The sequence below is a fragment of the Coregonus lavaretus genome, assembly GCF_964263955.1.
Source record: "Coregonus lavaretus genome assembly, chromosome: 7".
In the NCBI taxonomy this organism is placed as follows: Eukaryota; Metazoa; Chordata; class Actinopteri; order Salmoniformes; family Salmonidae; genus Coregonus; species Coregonus lavaretus.
Window position 1 is genome coordinate 58886172 of NC_139994.1, and position 17845 is coordinate 58904016.

The window sequence follows — 17845 nt, forward strand, 5'->3', positions numbered from 1 at the left end:
TTTCTTCCTTATGCTTTTTGTGCCTCCTGGTGGTCAAATAACAGCCTCATCTTCAAGGCTTTGTTTACTACAATCGTTTCGTCCAGATGAAAACAAATACAGTATACAATGTTGCAACTAAGTTATACGTGAAACACTGGTTACATTGTTCATCATAACCTCATATTACTATTTCAGGGTGGCAACAATTTAACAAGTTGTAGAGGGGCGTTACCTTGAGTGACGTCAAATATTCGCGACTTGAGACAGCATGGTAGCAGAGACATGCGTCTAATGTTTAGACAAGGCAACTAGTATTTGATTAGCTAGCTAACGTTACTTCTTACTAACATGGATGTGCAATTGAAAGGATCAGATGAAGACGGATTTGGAATAGAGATTGTTCTTCAAGAGGGAGACAAAAAAGCACCATCTTGTGTACATGGTAAGTAACGTGAAACTACGTCTGAATGATATAAAAGTTAGATAGGTTTTGGGAAAAGGCCCATATGAACCTAGCTACCGTATGATATGAATACTAGCACGCTAACTACAGTTGTATCTTACATCTGAATGAGAGTTATTCGGTGAAGTATGTTGATGTTCTTGGCCCATGCAGGTCCAACATTGTTGTTTGAGAAGAACTGGAAAGGAGAGGAGAAAGTCCGGAGGTTTTATGCCTGCTCAGCGTGCAGAGACAGAAAAGAATGCAACTTTTTTCAGTGGGAAGATGAAAAGGTAACAATTATCTTTTTGTATCCCCTGGCAAATATAGTGGGCCTAATATACATGTAACCCAGTCAAACGTTCCAGTGATAGCCACTCTAGCACAGGTGGGATTGGAAATGTTCAGAAACGCGTGCAAAACAAACTGCTTTTGTCCATTTGTTAGCAGCACATATAAACATGTAGCTAGCAATAATTTCATACTGCCACATGTAATTACAGTAGGCCCATATTTACATTTACGTCAATTAGCAGACGCTCTTATCCAGAGCATAGTTCCAATGTGTTAACGGTGAGCATGGGAAGAGCTGTATCACAACGTATAGCTATTCTCTTTGACTGTATGCTCGCCATACCTGTGCCAAAGATGGTGGATAAATTTAAGATAGATTGCTCAGGCCTTTACCATTGAACAAAATTGACAGTTCCTGTCTACTTAACTGGGTGTGTCTCCCCGTAGACACCAATGCAATAGTAGCCGGGTCTACTTAGTTCATTGGGAGAATCTCATTTGCATCCTCTAGCCTCCTTCACAAAACCTATTTGAGGAGGTCAGAGGGGGAGGACCTCTAGCTTTCTCATCCAATGGGACGCGATGAGTATGCAATTGAGATTCTCCAGTTGACTTTCATTGAACCCGGAACCCTCGCTTCCTCTTCCGTCGCTGCCTGTGCATCCCCACTTCCTGGTCACCTGTGATTTTTTTACATTTTAGTCATTTAGCAGACGCTCTTATCCAGAGCGACTTACAGTTAGTGAATACATATATATATATATATAAATTATACTGGCCCCCCATGGGAATCGAACCCACAACTCTGCCGTTGCAAACGCCATGCTCTATCAACTGAGCTACATCCCTGCCGGCCATTCCCTCTCCTACCCTGGACGACGCTGGGCCAATTGTGCGCCGCCCATGAGTCTCCCGGTCGCGGCCGGCTGCGACAGAGCCTGGATTCGAACCAGGATCTCTAGTGGCACAGTTAGCACTGCGATGCAGTGCCTTAGACCACTGCGCCACTCAGGAGCTGTGACCCATGACCCAACATATAGTGCCCTCTATCCAAATTAAGTGTATTATACAAAGACAGACAAACTATAGACCACACAACACAACAACCACATAAGTTGGCCAAAATGCCTCCTACAATAGCCTACATTTCCTTTTATGGAAGCCAAAATAATGCCTCTGACTTCTTGAAAGTCCTTGTTTGTGCACATGAAGTAGTTAACTACACTCCCTTATTTTCACCAGGCGTGTGACATGTCTGTTTGTGTTGTAGGTGTCTGAGGTCAGGCTTTTGGCCCGAGAGGAGGAGAACCGGTCAAAGATGCCAACTTTTACCCATCAGGAGTACTGCTCCAGGTAAATAGCCTACACCTGTCCTGATATGTAGGGGACTCTATCCATGGAACTATTCCATTCCAAGTTAGAGATGGAACGGTATAGTTCTATGGATAACAGTCCAACTGTAAGTACCTTTACTAAGTTGCTAGACAGATCATATTATGAATATTTCACTTGATAGATCTTCTCACTACCTCTACATAATGTTCTTCCAATTAAAACCATGGTTGTTTGTTTCTTTCTTCCAATCCAGGTTTAAAAAGTTCCTCGCTCTTCCCCTAGGAAGGAAGTTCTGCCAGGACTGCCAGCTTCTCCTCCTACCAGGAGAATGGGAAGCCCACGCATCTCACAAGATGTCGCAGGCTGATGACATCACAGAGGCCCGGCTGAGCAGGCCCAGTCTGATGTTGAAACCCCTGGAGAACAAGAAGAGTAACGCCCAGTACCTCTTCGCCGACCGCAGCTGTCACTTCCTGTTGGATACCATGGCCAAGCGGGGCTACAGGAAGGTTCTCTGTGTCGGAACACCCAGGTGAGGGCTTTGATTTGGACTTCCCGTCTGTCGTGTTGTTTAAACGGGTCATGTTTATTAGGGCCAAACGTTTTGCAAGTTAGGTTCACATAGTACCTCCCGCTTCATTGCGTTCCAGAGTGTTGTCTTCCATTTCGTGCCTACTGGACATTTAGATTAGATTCAAGTGCTTTGTTGCGCTCTTTGAATTGTTGTGATTTGTCTTGTGTTTTAAATATATCCATCCAAAGTATCATAGCCAATAATTAAAAGTACAGACATTCTATATTACAATGTTATGTGTTTCTGGGATTGCTTGTTATTATGTATGATTGATTGTTTAATTCACTATTTCTTCCAGACTACATGAGCTGATCAAGCTAAGAAACCAGGAAGGTAAGGGTGAGCCCATGAAGAGTCTGCTACTGGATATAGACTTCAGGTCAGTTTTATTTTATTACATTTACATTTTAGTCATTTAGCAGACGCTCTTATCCAGAGCGACTTACAGTTAGTGAATACATATATATATATATATATTTTTTTTTTTCATACTGGTCCCCTGTGGGAATCAAACCCACAACCCTGGTGTTGCAAACGCCATGCTTTATCAACTGAGCTACATCCCTGCCGGCCATTCCCTCCCCTACCCTGGACAACGCTAGGCCAATTGTGCGCTGCCCATAAGGTCACACAATGCATTGCTCAGATTAACATTTGCTATGATTGAACAAAACAGGCATAGAAAAGAATTGAGAGTAGAGCAAACACTTTGAATAGTACATGAATGTGCATATCGAACGATGCTTATTGACATTTATGGATTGCTATGGGAGTGTTGACGTCCCATATCTCTATATGGCTGGGCCACACCTGTCCCTCCGATGGTCTTAGGAAGCGGAACGCAGGGTACAGGGGCTCCGTGAACTGATGATGCACCCTATCAAACACGGTCATCAAGGCTGCAGAGAACTCCTGCAGGACCTTCATAGTCTCGGCATCGTAGAACGCCAGCTTTCCCTTCTCGTAGTGCACCCACACGCCCACCCTACCTGGCACCCTTCGCCCGCTGGCGGAGCACGACACGTGCCTGTCGTTGTGCCAGGCGGAGAGACGGCCATGCCTGAGTTCCACACACCACGAGTTTCTGTTCCGCCCCAGCTTGGCACCTTTGTCCCGCCCCTTCCGGTCCATGCTGCTGTAGGCCACGCCCACAGCCCAGGCGGAGCAGTAGCGGACGTCGGCCTCCCAGTAGCGTTGGCCCGTTGTCACGGCGACAGAGCCCAGGGCACAGCAGATCTTGTCAAACTGGAGGGGGTGCTCTGGAGCAGACTGGGCGGAGTCGGAGAAGCACATGCCCCGTCCCTCTCCTGTCACTGTGATCTTGCTATGGCAGGTCTGCCTGTCAATCATCACTGTGGAGGAATCTGCAAACGGATTGGAACAGAAACACTTTCTGTATCTGTAACCTCATCTGTTTTCCCCCCCCAAAATCCTACCTAGATCCAGAGTGAGATTTTACCATGTAGATATTTGGTCATAGCCTCTGTGGCTAGATTGATATGCAGATGTAAGGTATGTTACCCAGCAGCAGTGTCTTCCTCTGAAGCTGGGCCTTCAGGTCCTTGTAGAAGGAGTGTAGGGTTCTCAGAAGCTTCTCAAACCGCTCTTCATTCAGCCGGATCTCTGCTTCGGAAGCATCCGGCTTCTTATGGCTACAGGGGGACAGACAGTTCCACATGTACTTAGCCCAATGCCAGAGTTCCTATACGTTTTCATCAAAAAAGCTAGTCATAACATCTCAAAATAAGGATATTGGAGAAATTAGAGATTACTATAATATATTTTTTACCTGAGATTGTCAGGAAGATTCTGTAAAATGGAGTACACACAATTGTTGAAATAGCATAACATTTACATTTACGTCATTTAGCAGACGCTCTTATCCAGAGCGACTTACAGTTAGTGAGTGCATACATTTTAATTTTTTATACTGGAATTGAACCCACAACCCTGGCGTTGCAAACGCCATGCTCTACCAACTGAGCTACATCCCTGCCTGCCATTCCCTCCCCTACCCTGGACGACGCTGGGCCAATTGTGCGCCGCCCCATGGGTCTACAACACTGAAACTCTGGTTAGCCTACATGTAGTTCATCTGCAGTATCTAGAATTAGACCTGTGTATCGCCCCCTGTCCAAGTCTGCCCCAGGGCTTTCTGGGTAGTGGTGACGCTCCTCTGGACCTGTCCCAGGTGCTGGTCCCAGCCCTTCAGGACCTGGTCTAGTCTGGCGCTGGTCTCTATGAGGTCCAGCTCCAGCGAGTCCACCATGGCCTGCTGGTCTCTCTGCAGGGCGGCCCTCATGCCCTCGAACCTCTCTCTCACCTGGTGCTTCATCACCTCTGTGCGCCTCTTCATCATGATGAGAGGGGAGGAAATTGGGGAGTTAAAGGGAACCCATAGCTTAGATGCAAGTCTTGTTTCTGAGTTAGCAGAACTTTTGAGTTAGCAGACTGGCACCAGCGCTAGGGAACTTGAAGTGTCTCTAATCCATTATTTTAGCTAGTCTGCGTTAGCAATGCAAGGTTAGGAAATATGGAGAAAATTCTCTATGGGTTGAATTGCCCTTGGCTGCAGTGGCACTCATGGACCATAGGAAGGCAGTGTTGTACTCACAGAGAGATCAGCCTTGCGTTTCTTCAGAGATAGAATGTGGGCCTTAGTTCTGGTTCTCTCTGACTGCAGTTCCTCCAATCGTCTGGACAGCTGCTCCTACAGCACAGATAGGGTTTGAGAGGACAAAACAGTGAAACTCCATTGATGGTTTCTAAATTACTGCAAATGAGAATTGCTTCTGAATAGATTGATTCTCAGTCACTGCTAATGACGAATGATTTTGAATCGATTGGTTTCCATTTAGCTAGTGCAAATGAGAATTGCTTCTCAATCGACCATCTTGGTTAAACAAAGGTGAAATACTAGAGATTACCATCAGGAAATCATTCATCATTGGGAACAGTACTAGTAGCAGTCGGATACCTTGGTCCCATTCTACACAATCATAACATTTACCTCAGAGAGCTTTCTGGATGCTGCTATCTTGCGGATGAGCTTTGGGGAGCGAGGGTACGGCTGAACCACCCCCTCTCCAGCAGAATGACTGTCGAGGGGGACCAGTGAGAGAGCGCCGTCCTGTAACACTGCCTGATATTCTACAGGGGGAACCATGGCACCACTCTGGGCTGAGAGCGAAGAGCCGGGGGACACTTCCAGTCTCTGGCCATCGGTTATTGGGTCCTTATCTGCCATGGCTAAGCAAGATGTACACACTTGTCAGTGGTAGTCACATAGATGTACAAGATAGGAACCACAGTGTCCCTTAACGTTGGAGCATCTGTTCCAAGTGTCATCACTACCAATCTCCTTTTGTGGCTTTACGGGGGGTCAGTATGAAAATGTGTGCACTCACTAACTGTAAGTCGCTCTGGATAAGAGCGTCTGCTAAATGACTGAAATGTAATAAACTTAGACACAATCTTAAGTCTATTCCCTATCACTGTGCATTGATGATCCCCTTCATTCAAGATGTGGTTGAAAGTTGGAGGTGAATTCAGAATTCAATCTAACAAATGTGATGGCTGTGTGATTGTATTTTGTAAGCGAACTGGTTTGTCTGGTTTTTGGAGGCTGCTATTGCTGCGGTCTTGAGGCTTGTCTGTTGAAACATGCCTGCTCTCTCCACGCTCCATTATGATAAATCTATGCACAACTTAGGTTCTTGTCAAAGTTTGCAAAAATACAGGTACTGCTACAACTTAGTAAAATAAATAATTAGCATGATAGCTAGGCTAATTACAGGATAGCAGAACAGATTCATGCATCATTTAGCTGCTCAATGCATTTCACTGAAAGGAATTATTGAAGCATGTTTACCAATGCCTTGTGTCGTTCAATCATAACCATTCTGCAGCTTTAAGGAAATGAGTTCTTTGCCAGTTCTGTGCCCAACAATCCCAAATGAATCTATATTGGTATAGCCTAATGTATGTTTATGAGATGTATGTATGTCTATACTCACTCTGTTCCTATGTCTCATCCGTTCTCTGTGCGTGTCTGTTAGGAATGTGTCAGATTGAACATCAGCAAGGGTGTAATAACGAGTAACAAGCTGAAGCCTGTGTGGGTGTATTTACTGTTGCTCAAGTGCCCTTCAGTGATTTTATTTTTCCAAGATTGGAAATGTATAATCACACCAATACAACCCAGTGGACTTTCTGTTCACTACAGGAGGCGGCTAACTGCCGTGGTAGTCCCACCCTAATCCACCCTGCCGTGGTAGTCCCACCCTAATCCACCCTGCTCCATGCTCGTACTGATCCTACATTACATGGAATGAACGATGTAATGAAAGCACTATCAGATGTCATGTGGAAATCTTCTTGTTTTTGTCTGTTCCAGATATGCTCAGTTCTATGGCGAGGACGAGTTCTGTCACTACAACATGTTCAACCATCACTTCTTTGGAGGAGAGGTAAAAGTTTGACCCTCATGATTGTCTTAAATTAATTTATCCAAAGGCTTGATCCTTTTTTTTTTTTGAATGAGTATCGAACTCCATGTAATGTTTTTACACAGGCAGGGAGCGGGGTCCTCCAAGCCTTCCTCAGTGAGGAAAATGGGGAGAAGGTAATCCTGGTGTCTGACCCTCCATTCGGGGGCCTGGTGAAGCCTCTGGCCCACAGTTTCTCCCAAATCTCAGAGACGTGGCGGAAACTGCAGACCGCCGGTTAGTGTTGCAGTGAATGAATTTGTCTCCGCTAATAAATAAAATGCATATCCAATTTAAAATGCATTTTCCAATTTAAAACATTGACATATACAGTGAGGGGAAAAAAGTATTTGATCCCCTGCTGATTTTGTACGTTTGCCCACTGACAAAGACATGATCAGTCTATAATTTTAAATGGTAGGTTTATTTGAACAGTGAGAGACAGAATAACAACAAAAAAATCCAGAAAAACGCATGTCAAAAATGTTATAAATTGATTTGCATTTTAATGAGGGAAATAAGTATTTGACCCCTCTGCAAAACATGACTTAGTACTTGGTGGCAAAACCCTTGTTGGCAATCACAGAGGTCAGACGTTTCTTGTAGTTGGCCACCAGGTTTGCACACATCTCAGGAGGGATTTTGTCCAACTCCTCTTTGCAGATCTTCTCCAAGTCATTAAGGTTTTGAGGCTGACGTTTGGCAACTCGAACCTTCAGCTCCCTCCACAGATTTTCTATGGGATTAAGGTCTGGAGACTGGCTAGGCCACTCCGGGACCTTAATGTGCTTCTTCTTGAGCCACTCCTTTGTTGCCTTGGCCGTGTGTTTTGGGTCATTGTCATGCTGGAATACCCATCCACGACCCATTTTCAATGCCTTGGCTGAGGGAAGGTTCTTTCCCAAGATTTGACGGTACATGGCCCCGTCCATCGACCCTTTGATGCGGTGAAGTTGTCCTGTCCCCTTAGCAGAAAAACTCCCCCAAAGCATAATGTTTCCACCTCCATGTTTGACGGTGGGGATGGTGTTCTTTGGGTCATAGGCAGCATTCCTCCTCCTCCAAACACGGCGAGTTGAGTTGATGCCAAAGAGCTCGATTTTGGTCTCATCTGACCACAACACTTTCACACAGTTCTCCTCTGAATCATTCAGATGTTCATTGGCAAACTTCAGACGGCCCTGTATATGTGCTTTCTTGAGCAGGGGGACCTTGCGGGCGCTGCAGGATTTCAGTCCTTCACGGCGTAGTGTGTTACCAATTGTTTTCTTGGTGACTATGGTCCCAGCTGCCTTGAGATAATTGACAAGATCCTCCCGTGTAGTTCTGGGCTGATTCCTCACCGTTCTCATGATCATTGCAACTCCACTTAGTGAGATCTTGCATGGAGCCCCAGGCCGAGGGAGATTGACAGTTTGTTGGTGCGATTATTCGCAAATGGAAGAAACACAAACTGTTGTCACCTTCTCACCAAGCTGCTTGGCGATGGTCTTGTAGCCCATTCCAGCCTTGTGTAGGTCTACAATCTTGTCCCTGACATCCTTGGAGAGCTCTTTGGTCTTGGCCATGGTGGAGAGTTTGGAATCTGATTGATTGCTTCTGTGTCTTTTTATACAGGTAACAAGCTGAGATTAGGAGCACTCCCTTTAAGAGTGTGCTCCTAATCTCAGCTCATTACCTGTATAAAAGACACCTGGGAGCCAGAAATCTTTCTGATTGAGAGGGGGTCAAATGCTTATTTCCCTCATTTAAAATGCAAATCAATTTATAAAAATTTTTCTGGATTTTTTTGTTGTCATTCTGTCTCTCACTGTTCAAATAAACCTACCATTTATAATTATAGACTGATCATTTCTTTGTCAGTGGGCAAACGTACAAAATCAGCAGGGGATCAAATACTTTTTTCCCTCACTGTATGTTCCTAAATATTTGTAAGTAGAAATGAAGGACTTAAATCCATAACCTGATTTATTTTGTGTGTGTTTCTCCAGAGAACAGTGTTGTGGAGATACCTATGGTGTGGAGCTTCCCCTACTTCTTTGAGCCGCGCATCCTGGAGTGCTTCCCCTCTTTCACCATGCTAGACTACCAGGTAAGCCAGTTGTATTCAGACGTATTGGCGAATCTCAGGAGCACAGCTTGACATATGTGCATTAGTAAAAGATAATGATTGATAATAATGTGCATTTACTATAATGTATGTATACCCGATGTCTCTCTGCTTGGCACTCTGCATTAAGGATTGAGGGTAAGTCCCTGTTATAGACTAGCGTCCTGTCCAGGGAGTGTACTCACTCTACAGAAACTGGACTATGGACCTTTCAGGCTCGGACAAGGCTACTTACTTAACTTTGTTTTACTGTATGTAGCCCTTCCACCACCAAACTGACTCATTAGGTAGCCCTTACACTACCAAACTGACTCATTAGGTAGCCCTTCCACTACCAAACTGACTCATTAGGTAGCCCTTCCACCACCAAACTGACTCATTAGGTAGCCCTTCCACTACCAAACTGACTCATTAGGTAGCCCTTCCACCACCAAACTGACTCATTAGGTAGCCCTTCCACCACCAAACTGACTCATTAGGTAGCCCTTCCACTACCAAACTGACTCATTAGGTAGACCTTCCACCACCAAACTGACTCATTAGGTAGCCCTTCCACTACCAAACTGACTCATTAGGTAGCCCTTCCACCACCAAACTGACTCATTAGGTAGCCCTTCCACTACCAAACTGACTCATTAGGTAGCCCTTCCACTACCAAACTGACTCATTAGGTAGCCCTTCCACTACCAAACTGACTCATTAGGTAGCCCTTCCACCACCAAACTGACTCATTAGGTAGCCCTTCCACCACCAAACTGACTCATTAGGTAGCCCTTCCACTACCAAACTGACTCATTAGGTAGCCCTTCCACCACCAAACTGACTCATTAGGTAGCCCTTCCACTACCAAACTGACTCATTAGGTAGCCCTTCCACCACCAAACTGACTCATTAGGTAGCCCTTCCACTACCAAACTGACTCATTAGGTAGCCCTTCCACCACCAAACTGACTCATTAGGTAGCCCTTCCACTACCAAACTGACTCATTAGGTAGCCCTTACACTACCAAACTGACTCATTAGGTAGCCCTTACACTACCAAACTGACTCATTAGGTAGCCCTTCCACCACCAAACTGACTCATTGTTGTTCTCCTAGGTGGACTATGACAACCATCCCCTCTATAAACATGGAAAGACGGGCAGAAAGCAGTCCCCTGTCCGCCTGTTCACCAACCTGACACCACGAGACATCATCCTCCCTAAGGAGGAGGGTTACAGGTACACACACCAACCTGACACCACGAGACATCATCCTCCCTAAGGAGGAGGGTTACAGGGACACACACCAACCTGACACCACGAGACATCATCCTCCCTAAGGTGGAGGGTTACAGGGACACACACACCAACCTGACACCACGAGACATCATCCTCCCTAAGGAGGAGGGTTACAGGTACACACCAACCTGACACCACGAGACATCATCCTCCCTAAGGAGGAGGGTTACAGGGACACACACCAACCTGACACCACGAGACATCATCCTCCCTAAGGTGGAGGGTTACAGGGACACACACACCAACCTGACACCACGAGACATCATCCTCCCTAAGGAGGAGGGTTACAGGTACACACCAACCTGACACCACGAGACATCATCCTCCCTAAGGAGGAGGGTTACAGGTACACACACACCAACCTGACACCACGAGACATCATCCTCCCTAAGGAGGAGGGTTACAGGGACACACACACCAACCTGACACCACGAGACATCATCCTCCCTAAGGAGGAGGGTTACACACACACACACCAACCTGACACCACGAGACATCATCCTCCCTAAGGAGGAGGGTTACAGGTACACACACACCAACCTGACACCACGAGACATCATCCTCCCTAAGGTGGAGGGTTACACACACACACCAACCTGACACCACGAGACATCATCCTCCCTAAGGAGGAGGGTTACACACACACCAACCTGACACCACGAGACATCATCCTCCCTAAGGAGGAGGGTTACAGGGACACACACCAACCTGACACCACGAGACATCATCCTCCCTAAGGAGGAGGGTTACAGGGACACACACCAACCTGACACCACGAGACATCATCCTCCCTAAGGAGGAGGGTTACAGGGACACACACCAACCTGACACCACGAGACATCATCCTCCCTAAGGAGGAGGGTTACAGGGACACACACCAACCTGACACCACGAGACATCATCCTCCCTAAGGTGGAGGGTTACACACACACCAACCTGACACCACGAGACATCATCCTCCCTTAGGTGGAGGGTTACAGGTACACACACACCAACCTGACACCACGAGACATCATCCTCCCTAAGGAGGAGGGTTACAGGGTCACACACCAACCTGACACCACGAGACATCAACCTCCCTAAGGAGGAGGGTTACAGGGTCACACACCAACCTGACACCACGAGACATCATCCTCCCTAAGGTGGAGGGTTACAGGTACACACACCAACCTGACACCACGAGACATCATCCTCCCTAAGGTGGAGGGTTACAGGTACACACACCAACCTGACACCACGAGACATCATCCTCCCTAAGGTGGAGGGTTACAGGTACACACACCAACCTGACACCACGAGACATCATCCTCCCTAAGGAGGAGGGTTACACACACACCAACGTGACACCACGAGACATCATCCTCCCTAAGGTGGAGGGTTACACACACACCAACCTGACACCACGAGACATCATCCTCCCTTAGGTGGAGGGTTACAGGTACACACACCAACCTGACACCACGAGACATCATCCTCCCTAAGGAGGAGGGTTACAGGGTCACACACCAACCTGACACCACGAGACATCAACCTCCCTAAGGAGGAGGGTTACAGGGTCACACACCAACCTGACACCACGAGACATCATCCTCCCTAAGGTGGAGGGTTACAGGTACACACACCAACCTGACACCACGAGACATCATCCTCCCTAAGGTGGAGGGTTACAGGTACACACACCAACCTGACACCACGAGACATCATCCTCCCTAAGGTGGAGGGTTACAGGTACACACACCAACCTGACACCACGAGACATCATCCTCCCTAAGGTGGAGGGTTACAGGTACACACACCAACCTGACACCACGAGACATCATCCTCCCTAAGGAGGAGGGTTACAGGTACACACACCAACCTGACACCACGAGACATCATCCTCCCTAAGGTGGAGGGTTACAGGTACACACACCAACCTGACACCACGAGACATCATCCTCCCTTAGGTGGAGGGTTACAGGTACACACACCAACCTGACACCACAAGACATCATCCTCCCTAAGGAGGAGGGTTACAGGGTCACACACCAACCTGACACCACGAGACATCAACCTCCCTAAGGAGGAGGGTTACAGGGTCACACACCAACCTGACACCACGAGACATCATCCTCCCTAAGGTGGAGGGTTACAGGTACACACACCAACCTGACACCACGAGACATCATCCTCCCTAAGGTGGAGGGTTACAGGTACACACACCAACCTGACACCACGAGACATCATCCTCCCTAAGGTGGAGGGTTACAGGTACACACACCAACCTGACACCACGAGACATCATCCTCCCTAAGGAGGAGGGTTACACACACACCAACCTGACACCACGAGACATCATCCTCCCTAAGGAGGAGGGTTACAGGGACACACACCAACCTGACACCACGAGACATCATCCTCCCTAAGGAGGAGGGTTACAGGGACACACCAACCTGACACCACGAGACATCATCCTCCCTAAGGAGGAGGGTTACACACACACCAACCTGACACCACGAGACATCATCCTCCCTAAGGTGGAGGGTTACAGGTACACACACCAACCTGACACCACGAGACATCATCCTCCCTAAGGTGGAGGGTTACAGGTACACACACCAACCTGACACCACGAGACATCATCCTCCCTAAGGTGGAGGGTTACAGGTACACACACCAACCTGACACCACGAGACATCATCCTCCCTAAGGTGGAGGGTTACAGGTACACACACCAACCTGACACCACGAGACATCATCCTCCCTAAGGAGGAGGGTTACAGGTACACACACCAACCTGACACCACGAGACATCATCCTTCTAAGGAGGAGGGTTACACATACACACCAACCTGACACCACGAGACATCATCCTCCCTAAGGAGGAGGGTTACAGGTACACACACCAACCTGACACCACGAGACATCATCCTCCCTAAGGAGGAGGGTTACAGGGACACACACCAACCTGACACCACGAGACATCATCCTCCCTAAGGAGGAGGGTTACAGGTACACACACCAACCTGACACCACGAGACATCATCCTTCCTAAGGTGGAGGGTTACAGGGACACACACCAACCTGACACCACGAGACATCAACCTCCCTAAGGTGGAGGGCTACAGGGTCACACACCAACCTGACACCACGAGACATCATCCTCCCTAAGGAGGAGGGTTACAGGTACACACACCAACCTGACACCACGAGACATCATCCTCCCTAAGGTGGAGGGTTACAGGGACACACACCAACCTGACACCACGAGACATCAACCTCCCTAAGGTGGAGGGTTACAGGGTCACACACCAACCTGACACCACGAGACATCAACCTCCCTAAGGAGGAGGGTTACAGGTACACACACCAACCTGACACCACGAGACATCATCCTCCCTTAGGTGGAGGGTTACAGGGACACACACCAACCTGACACCACGAGACATCAACCTCCCTAAGGTGGAGGGTTACAGGGTCACACACCAACCTGACACCACGAGACATCAACCTCCCTAAGGAGGAGGGTTACAGGTACACACACCAACCTGACACCACGAGACATCATCCTCCCTAAGGAGGAGGGTTACAGGTACACACACCAACCTGACACCACGAGACATCATCCTCCCTAAGGAGGAGGGTTACAGGGACACACACCAACCTGACACCACGAGACATCATCCTCCCTAAGGTGGAGGGTTACAGGGACACACACCAACCTGACACCACGAGACATCATCCTCCCTAAGGTGGAGGGTTTCAGGTACACACACACCAACCTGACACCACGAGACATCATCCTCACTAAGGAGGAGGGTTACAGGGACACACACCAACCTGACACCACGAGACATCATCCTCCCTAAGGAGGAGGGTTACACACACACCAACCTGACACCACGAGACATCATCCTCCCTAAGGTGGAGGGTTACAGGTACACACACCAACCTGACACCATGAGACATCATCCTCCCTAAGGAGGAGGGTTACAGGGACACACACCAACCTGACACCACGAGACATCATCCTCCCTAAGGAGGAGGGTTACAGGTACACACACCAACCTGACACCACGAGACATCATCCTCCCTAAGGAGGAGGGTTACACACACCAACCTGACACCACGAGACATCATCCTCCCTAACGAGGAGGGTTACAGGGACACACACACCAACCTGACACCATGAGACATCATCCTCCCTAAGGAGGAGGGTTACAGGTACACACACCAACCTGACACCACGAGACATCATCCTCCCTAAGGAGGAGGGTTACAGGTACACACACCAACCTGACACCACGAGACATCATCCTCCCTAAGGAGGAGGGTTACAGGGACACACACCAACCTGACACCACGAGACATCATCCTCCCTAAGGTGGAGGGTTACAGGTACACACACACCAACCTGACACCACGAGACATCATCCTCCCTAAGGTGGAGGGTTACAGGTACACACACCAACCTGACACCACGAGACATCATCCTCCCTAAGGAGGAGGGTTACAGGTACCCACACACCAACCTGACACCACGAGACATCATCCTCCCTAAGGTGGAGGGTTACAGGTACACACACACCAACCTGACACCACGAGACATCATCCTCCCTAAGGTGGAGGGTTACACACACACACCAACCTGACACCACGAGACATCATCCTCCCTAAGGAGGAGGGTTACAGGGACACACACCAACCTGACACCACGAGACATCAACCTCCCTAAGGTGGAGGGTTACAGGGTCACACACCAACCTGACACCACGAGACATCATCCTCCCTAAGGAGGAGGGTTACAGGGACACACACCAACCTGACACCACAAGACATCATCCTCCCTAAGGTGAAGGGTTACAGGGTCACACACCAACCTGACACCACGAGACATCATCCTCCCTAAGGTGGAGGGTTACAGGGACACACACCAACCTGACACCACGAGACATCATCCTCCCTAAGGAGGAGGGTTACAGGTACACACACACCAACCTGACACCACGAGACATCATCCTCCCTAAGGTGGAGGGTTACACACACACACCAACCTGACACCACGAGACATCATCCTCCCTAAGGAGGAGGGTTACAGGGACACACACCAACCTGACACCACGAGACATCATCCTCCCTAAGGTGGAGGGTTACAGGGACACACACCAACCTGACACCACGAGACATCATCCTCCCTAAGGTGGAGGGTTACAGGTACACACACACCAACCTGACACCACGAGACATCATCCTCCCTAAGGAGGAGGGTTACAGGTACACACACCAACCTGACACCACGAGACATCATCCTCCCTAAGGAGGAGGGTTACAGGGACACACACCAACCTGACACCACGAGACAACATCCTCCCTAAGGAGGAGGGTTACAGGGTCACACACCAACCTGACCCTCCTTCCTGAGAGGGGCTTACAGGTACAACCAACTATTCCCTGTCCCACATGAGCCAAATGCCTGTTACTAAGTAATATAATCATATTAAGATGTCATCCTAAATGGAACATGGAAAATATAGTTAATCATCTTATTGGTCAGATTAAAAAGGATTAATTTTGGTGGGATAAGTATTAGAGAGGAGTTCTTAAGAGGCCAGATTAAATTAGATCCATCTGTCTTTTTCCTTGTCATAGATTCTGCAAAGTCTGTGAGAGATATGTGTGGTCTGAGAACAAGCATTGTACTAAATGCAACTTGTGCCCTTCAAAGGTATGTATTTCCCCGTGGCAGGCTGAAAAAGTACTGTTGCACAGTTTAACTTGATGAAATAGTTAGCTACATTGCGTTGAATTAGAGGTGCATGTACTTCACATGCTGCAATATGACTTTTCACAACAGGTCAGACTTTTCATGATGTTTGTTCTTTCAGGATGGGAGAGAGTGGAAGCATTGCTCAGAGTGTCAGAAGTGTGTGAAGCCATGTGAGTATCTCCCAGACTGCCAACACTGTCAAACCCCAATGTTTGGGTTGAGTGATTGTTTGACTGGTACCTCTGCCCTCTCTCCCTCCCTCCCCAGCCTGGCGTCACTGCCAGTCCTGTGGGCGCTGTGCCCTCCGGGACCATCCCTGTGGGAACAGCCCGGGTCTGGAAGGCTGTTTCAACTGTGGCAGCTTGAAGCACAAACACAGAGCCTGTCCCGTCAAAGACAAACAGAGGACCATTAACAAGTGAGTTTACTCTACTTCATATACCCAGACACAACACAAAGAGAAACACAGACACACAGGGCTGGTACATTTTATTTCCCAAGACACTAAACTACTGTATGTTCCCAGCTCTACCCATATCAGTACAGTTTTGTTACACACCCTAAATGGCGTGTTTCTTTGAGGGTTCGAACTGATTTTGTTTGCCTGTGTGAGTGTGTCTGAACTTGTTCTCTCTCTCCCTCCCTCTCCTGTCCCAGTAAGACTAAAGGAGGCAGGATCCTGCCCAAACAACAACCCAAAAAGTCAAATTCCAAGAGGAAGTCTGGAGCCCAGCGCAGAGCCAACAAGTTGAAGAAGACAGCAGAATAGGTCACATAACCCCACTTTCACAATCACCACACAGCAAGGGAGATGTGTGTGTAGCAGATGTGAAGTAGTTAGTCACTAGTTGCCATCTTACATGTGTGGTTGCTGTACTGTAGACAGTCAAATAATCTTTAAAGAAATGTAAATTATGTTTTTGCTTAATAAAGATAGAATGTTACACCACCATTTTGAATTCACAGAATTCTTGATTTATGTAAATGTATAATGCTGTTTTTGTAGCGCTATTCTATACAAAGAACAGAAGCTATGTAGTTGAAGAAGGCTCTCCGCATGTTTACCAGTCTTTACTTTAGGTAATTGCTTGCTGTTACCTCCAAAATGAGGTCAATGCCATTACGTCAATATAACTGTATGTATGAAACTAAAACCGAGCCTTGAGATTATATAAGAAAACAGGTGAAAGGCATTAGCTTTTTATTTCTGTGCTCAAGACAGAGGGATAGAAATACAATCTTTTCCTACCCTGCAGGCAGATGATACGGAAGTTAGGGAAAAGGATTCCTTTATGCATTCCATCCAGATCTGGACTAATACATTTGACAGTGAAGAGTCAACTCATGTCCTTCCAAGAAAAAGGAACGCAATATACAAACAATGGAGAAGGATAACTCGGAACCATCTGGAATAGTTTTCTGATGTCACTGCATTTAGCTAGTGTATCTTTAGTTACTGAATCTGAATAAAAATAAATGTATATATTATGCAAGTGATATCTAGTAACAAAAACTACTGTGGAGATTCAATTCAAGGCCAGTTGGTGTAGAGATATTGAAAATCTACCCCTTAAGCAGCTGATTTGCAATCAACA

General features: G+C 47.5%; 2 protein-coding genes across 3 annotated transcripts; one reads left to right on the top strand and one right to left on the bottom strand.

Moving 5' to 3' along the window:
* The first annotated feature begins 231 nt into the window (after positions 1–231).
* LOC311132390 (rRNA N(6)-adenosine-methyltransferase ZCCHC4-like) lies at positions 232–17202 on the top strand. 2 transcript variants are annotated; one of them, XM_084165658.1, is made up of 13 exons: positions 232–424; positions 599–717; positions 1989–2071; positions 2307–2585; positions 2926–3006; positions 7024–7096; positions 7201–7351; positions 9106–9206; positions 10323–10444; positions 16133–16208; positions 16369–16420; positions 16518–16668; positions 16908–17202. In XM_084165658.1, exons 1-13 carry the CDS (start codon positions 331–333, stop codon positions 17017–17019), a joined length of 1494 nt encoding a protein of 497 aa, XP_084021784.1. In that variant the 5' UTR covers positions 232–330; the 3' UTR covers positions 17020–17202. The 2 variants fall into 2 exon arrangements, with proteins under 2 accessions (XP_084021784.1, XP_084021785.1); XM_084165659.1 differs by having other exon boundaries at positions 243–424; positions 16912–17202.
* LOC311132391 (E3 ubiquitin-protein ligase TRIM62-like) lies at positions 3115–6703 on the bottom strand. Its single transcript, XM_084165660.1, has 7 exons — positions 6644–6703; positions 5638–5876; positions 5242–5337; positions 4744–4977; positions 4417–4436; positions 4149–4279; positions 3115–3991 (listed from the first exon to the last, which is right to left on the bottom strand). The coding sequence occupies exons 2-7, from the start codon at positions 5872–5874 to the stop codon at positions 3372–3374; spliced, it is 1338 nt and encodes a 445-aa protein (XP_084021786.1). The 5' UTR covers positions 5875–5876; positions 6644–6703; the 3' UTR covers positions 3115–3371.
* Positions 17203–17845: the final 643 nt, after the last annotated feature.

Bases quoted from the DNA above. Each gene is read 5' to 3' on its own strand.
- LOC311132390 (XM_084165658.1), top strand. From the start codon at position 331: ATGGATGTGCAATTGAAAGGATCAGATGAAGACGGATTTGGAATAGAG. The intron at 2,072-2,306 runs GTAAATAGCCTA...CTTCCAATCCAG, and splicing joins CATCAGGAGTACTGCTCCAG to GTTTAAAAAGTTCCTCGCTC. The intron at 7,097-7,200 runs GTAAAAGTTTGA...GTTTTTACACAG, and splicing joins ATCACTTCTTTGGAGGAGAG to GCAGGGAGCGGGGTCCTCCA.
- LOC311132391 (XM_084165660.1), bottom strand. From the start codon at position 5,874: ATGGCAGATAAGGACCCAATAACCGATGGCCAGAGACTGGAAGTGTCC. The intron at 5,338-5,637 runs GTAAATGTTATG...TCTGTGCTGTAG, and splicing joins CATCCAGAAAGCTCTCTGAG to GAGCAGCTGTCCAGACGATT. The intron at 4,280-4,416 runs GTAAAAAATATA...GTCCCCCTGTAG, and splicing joins AATCTTCCTGACAATCTCAG to CCATAAGAAGCCGGATGCTT.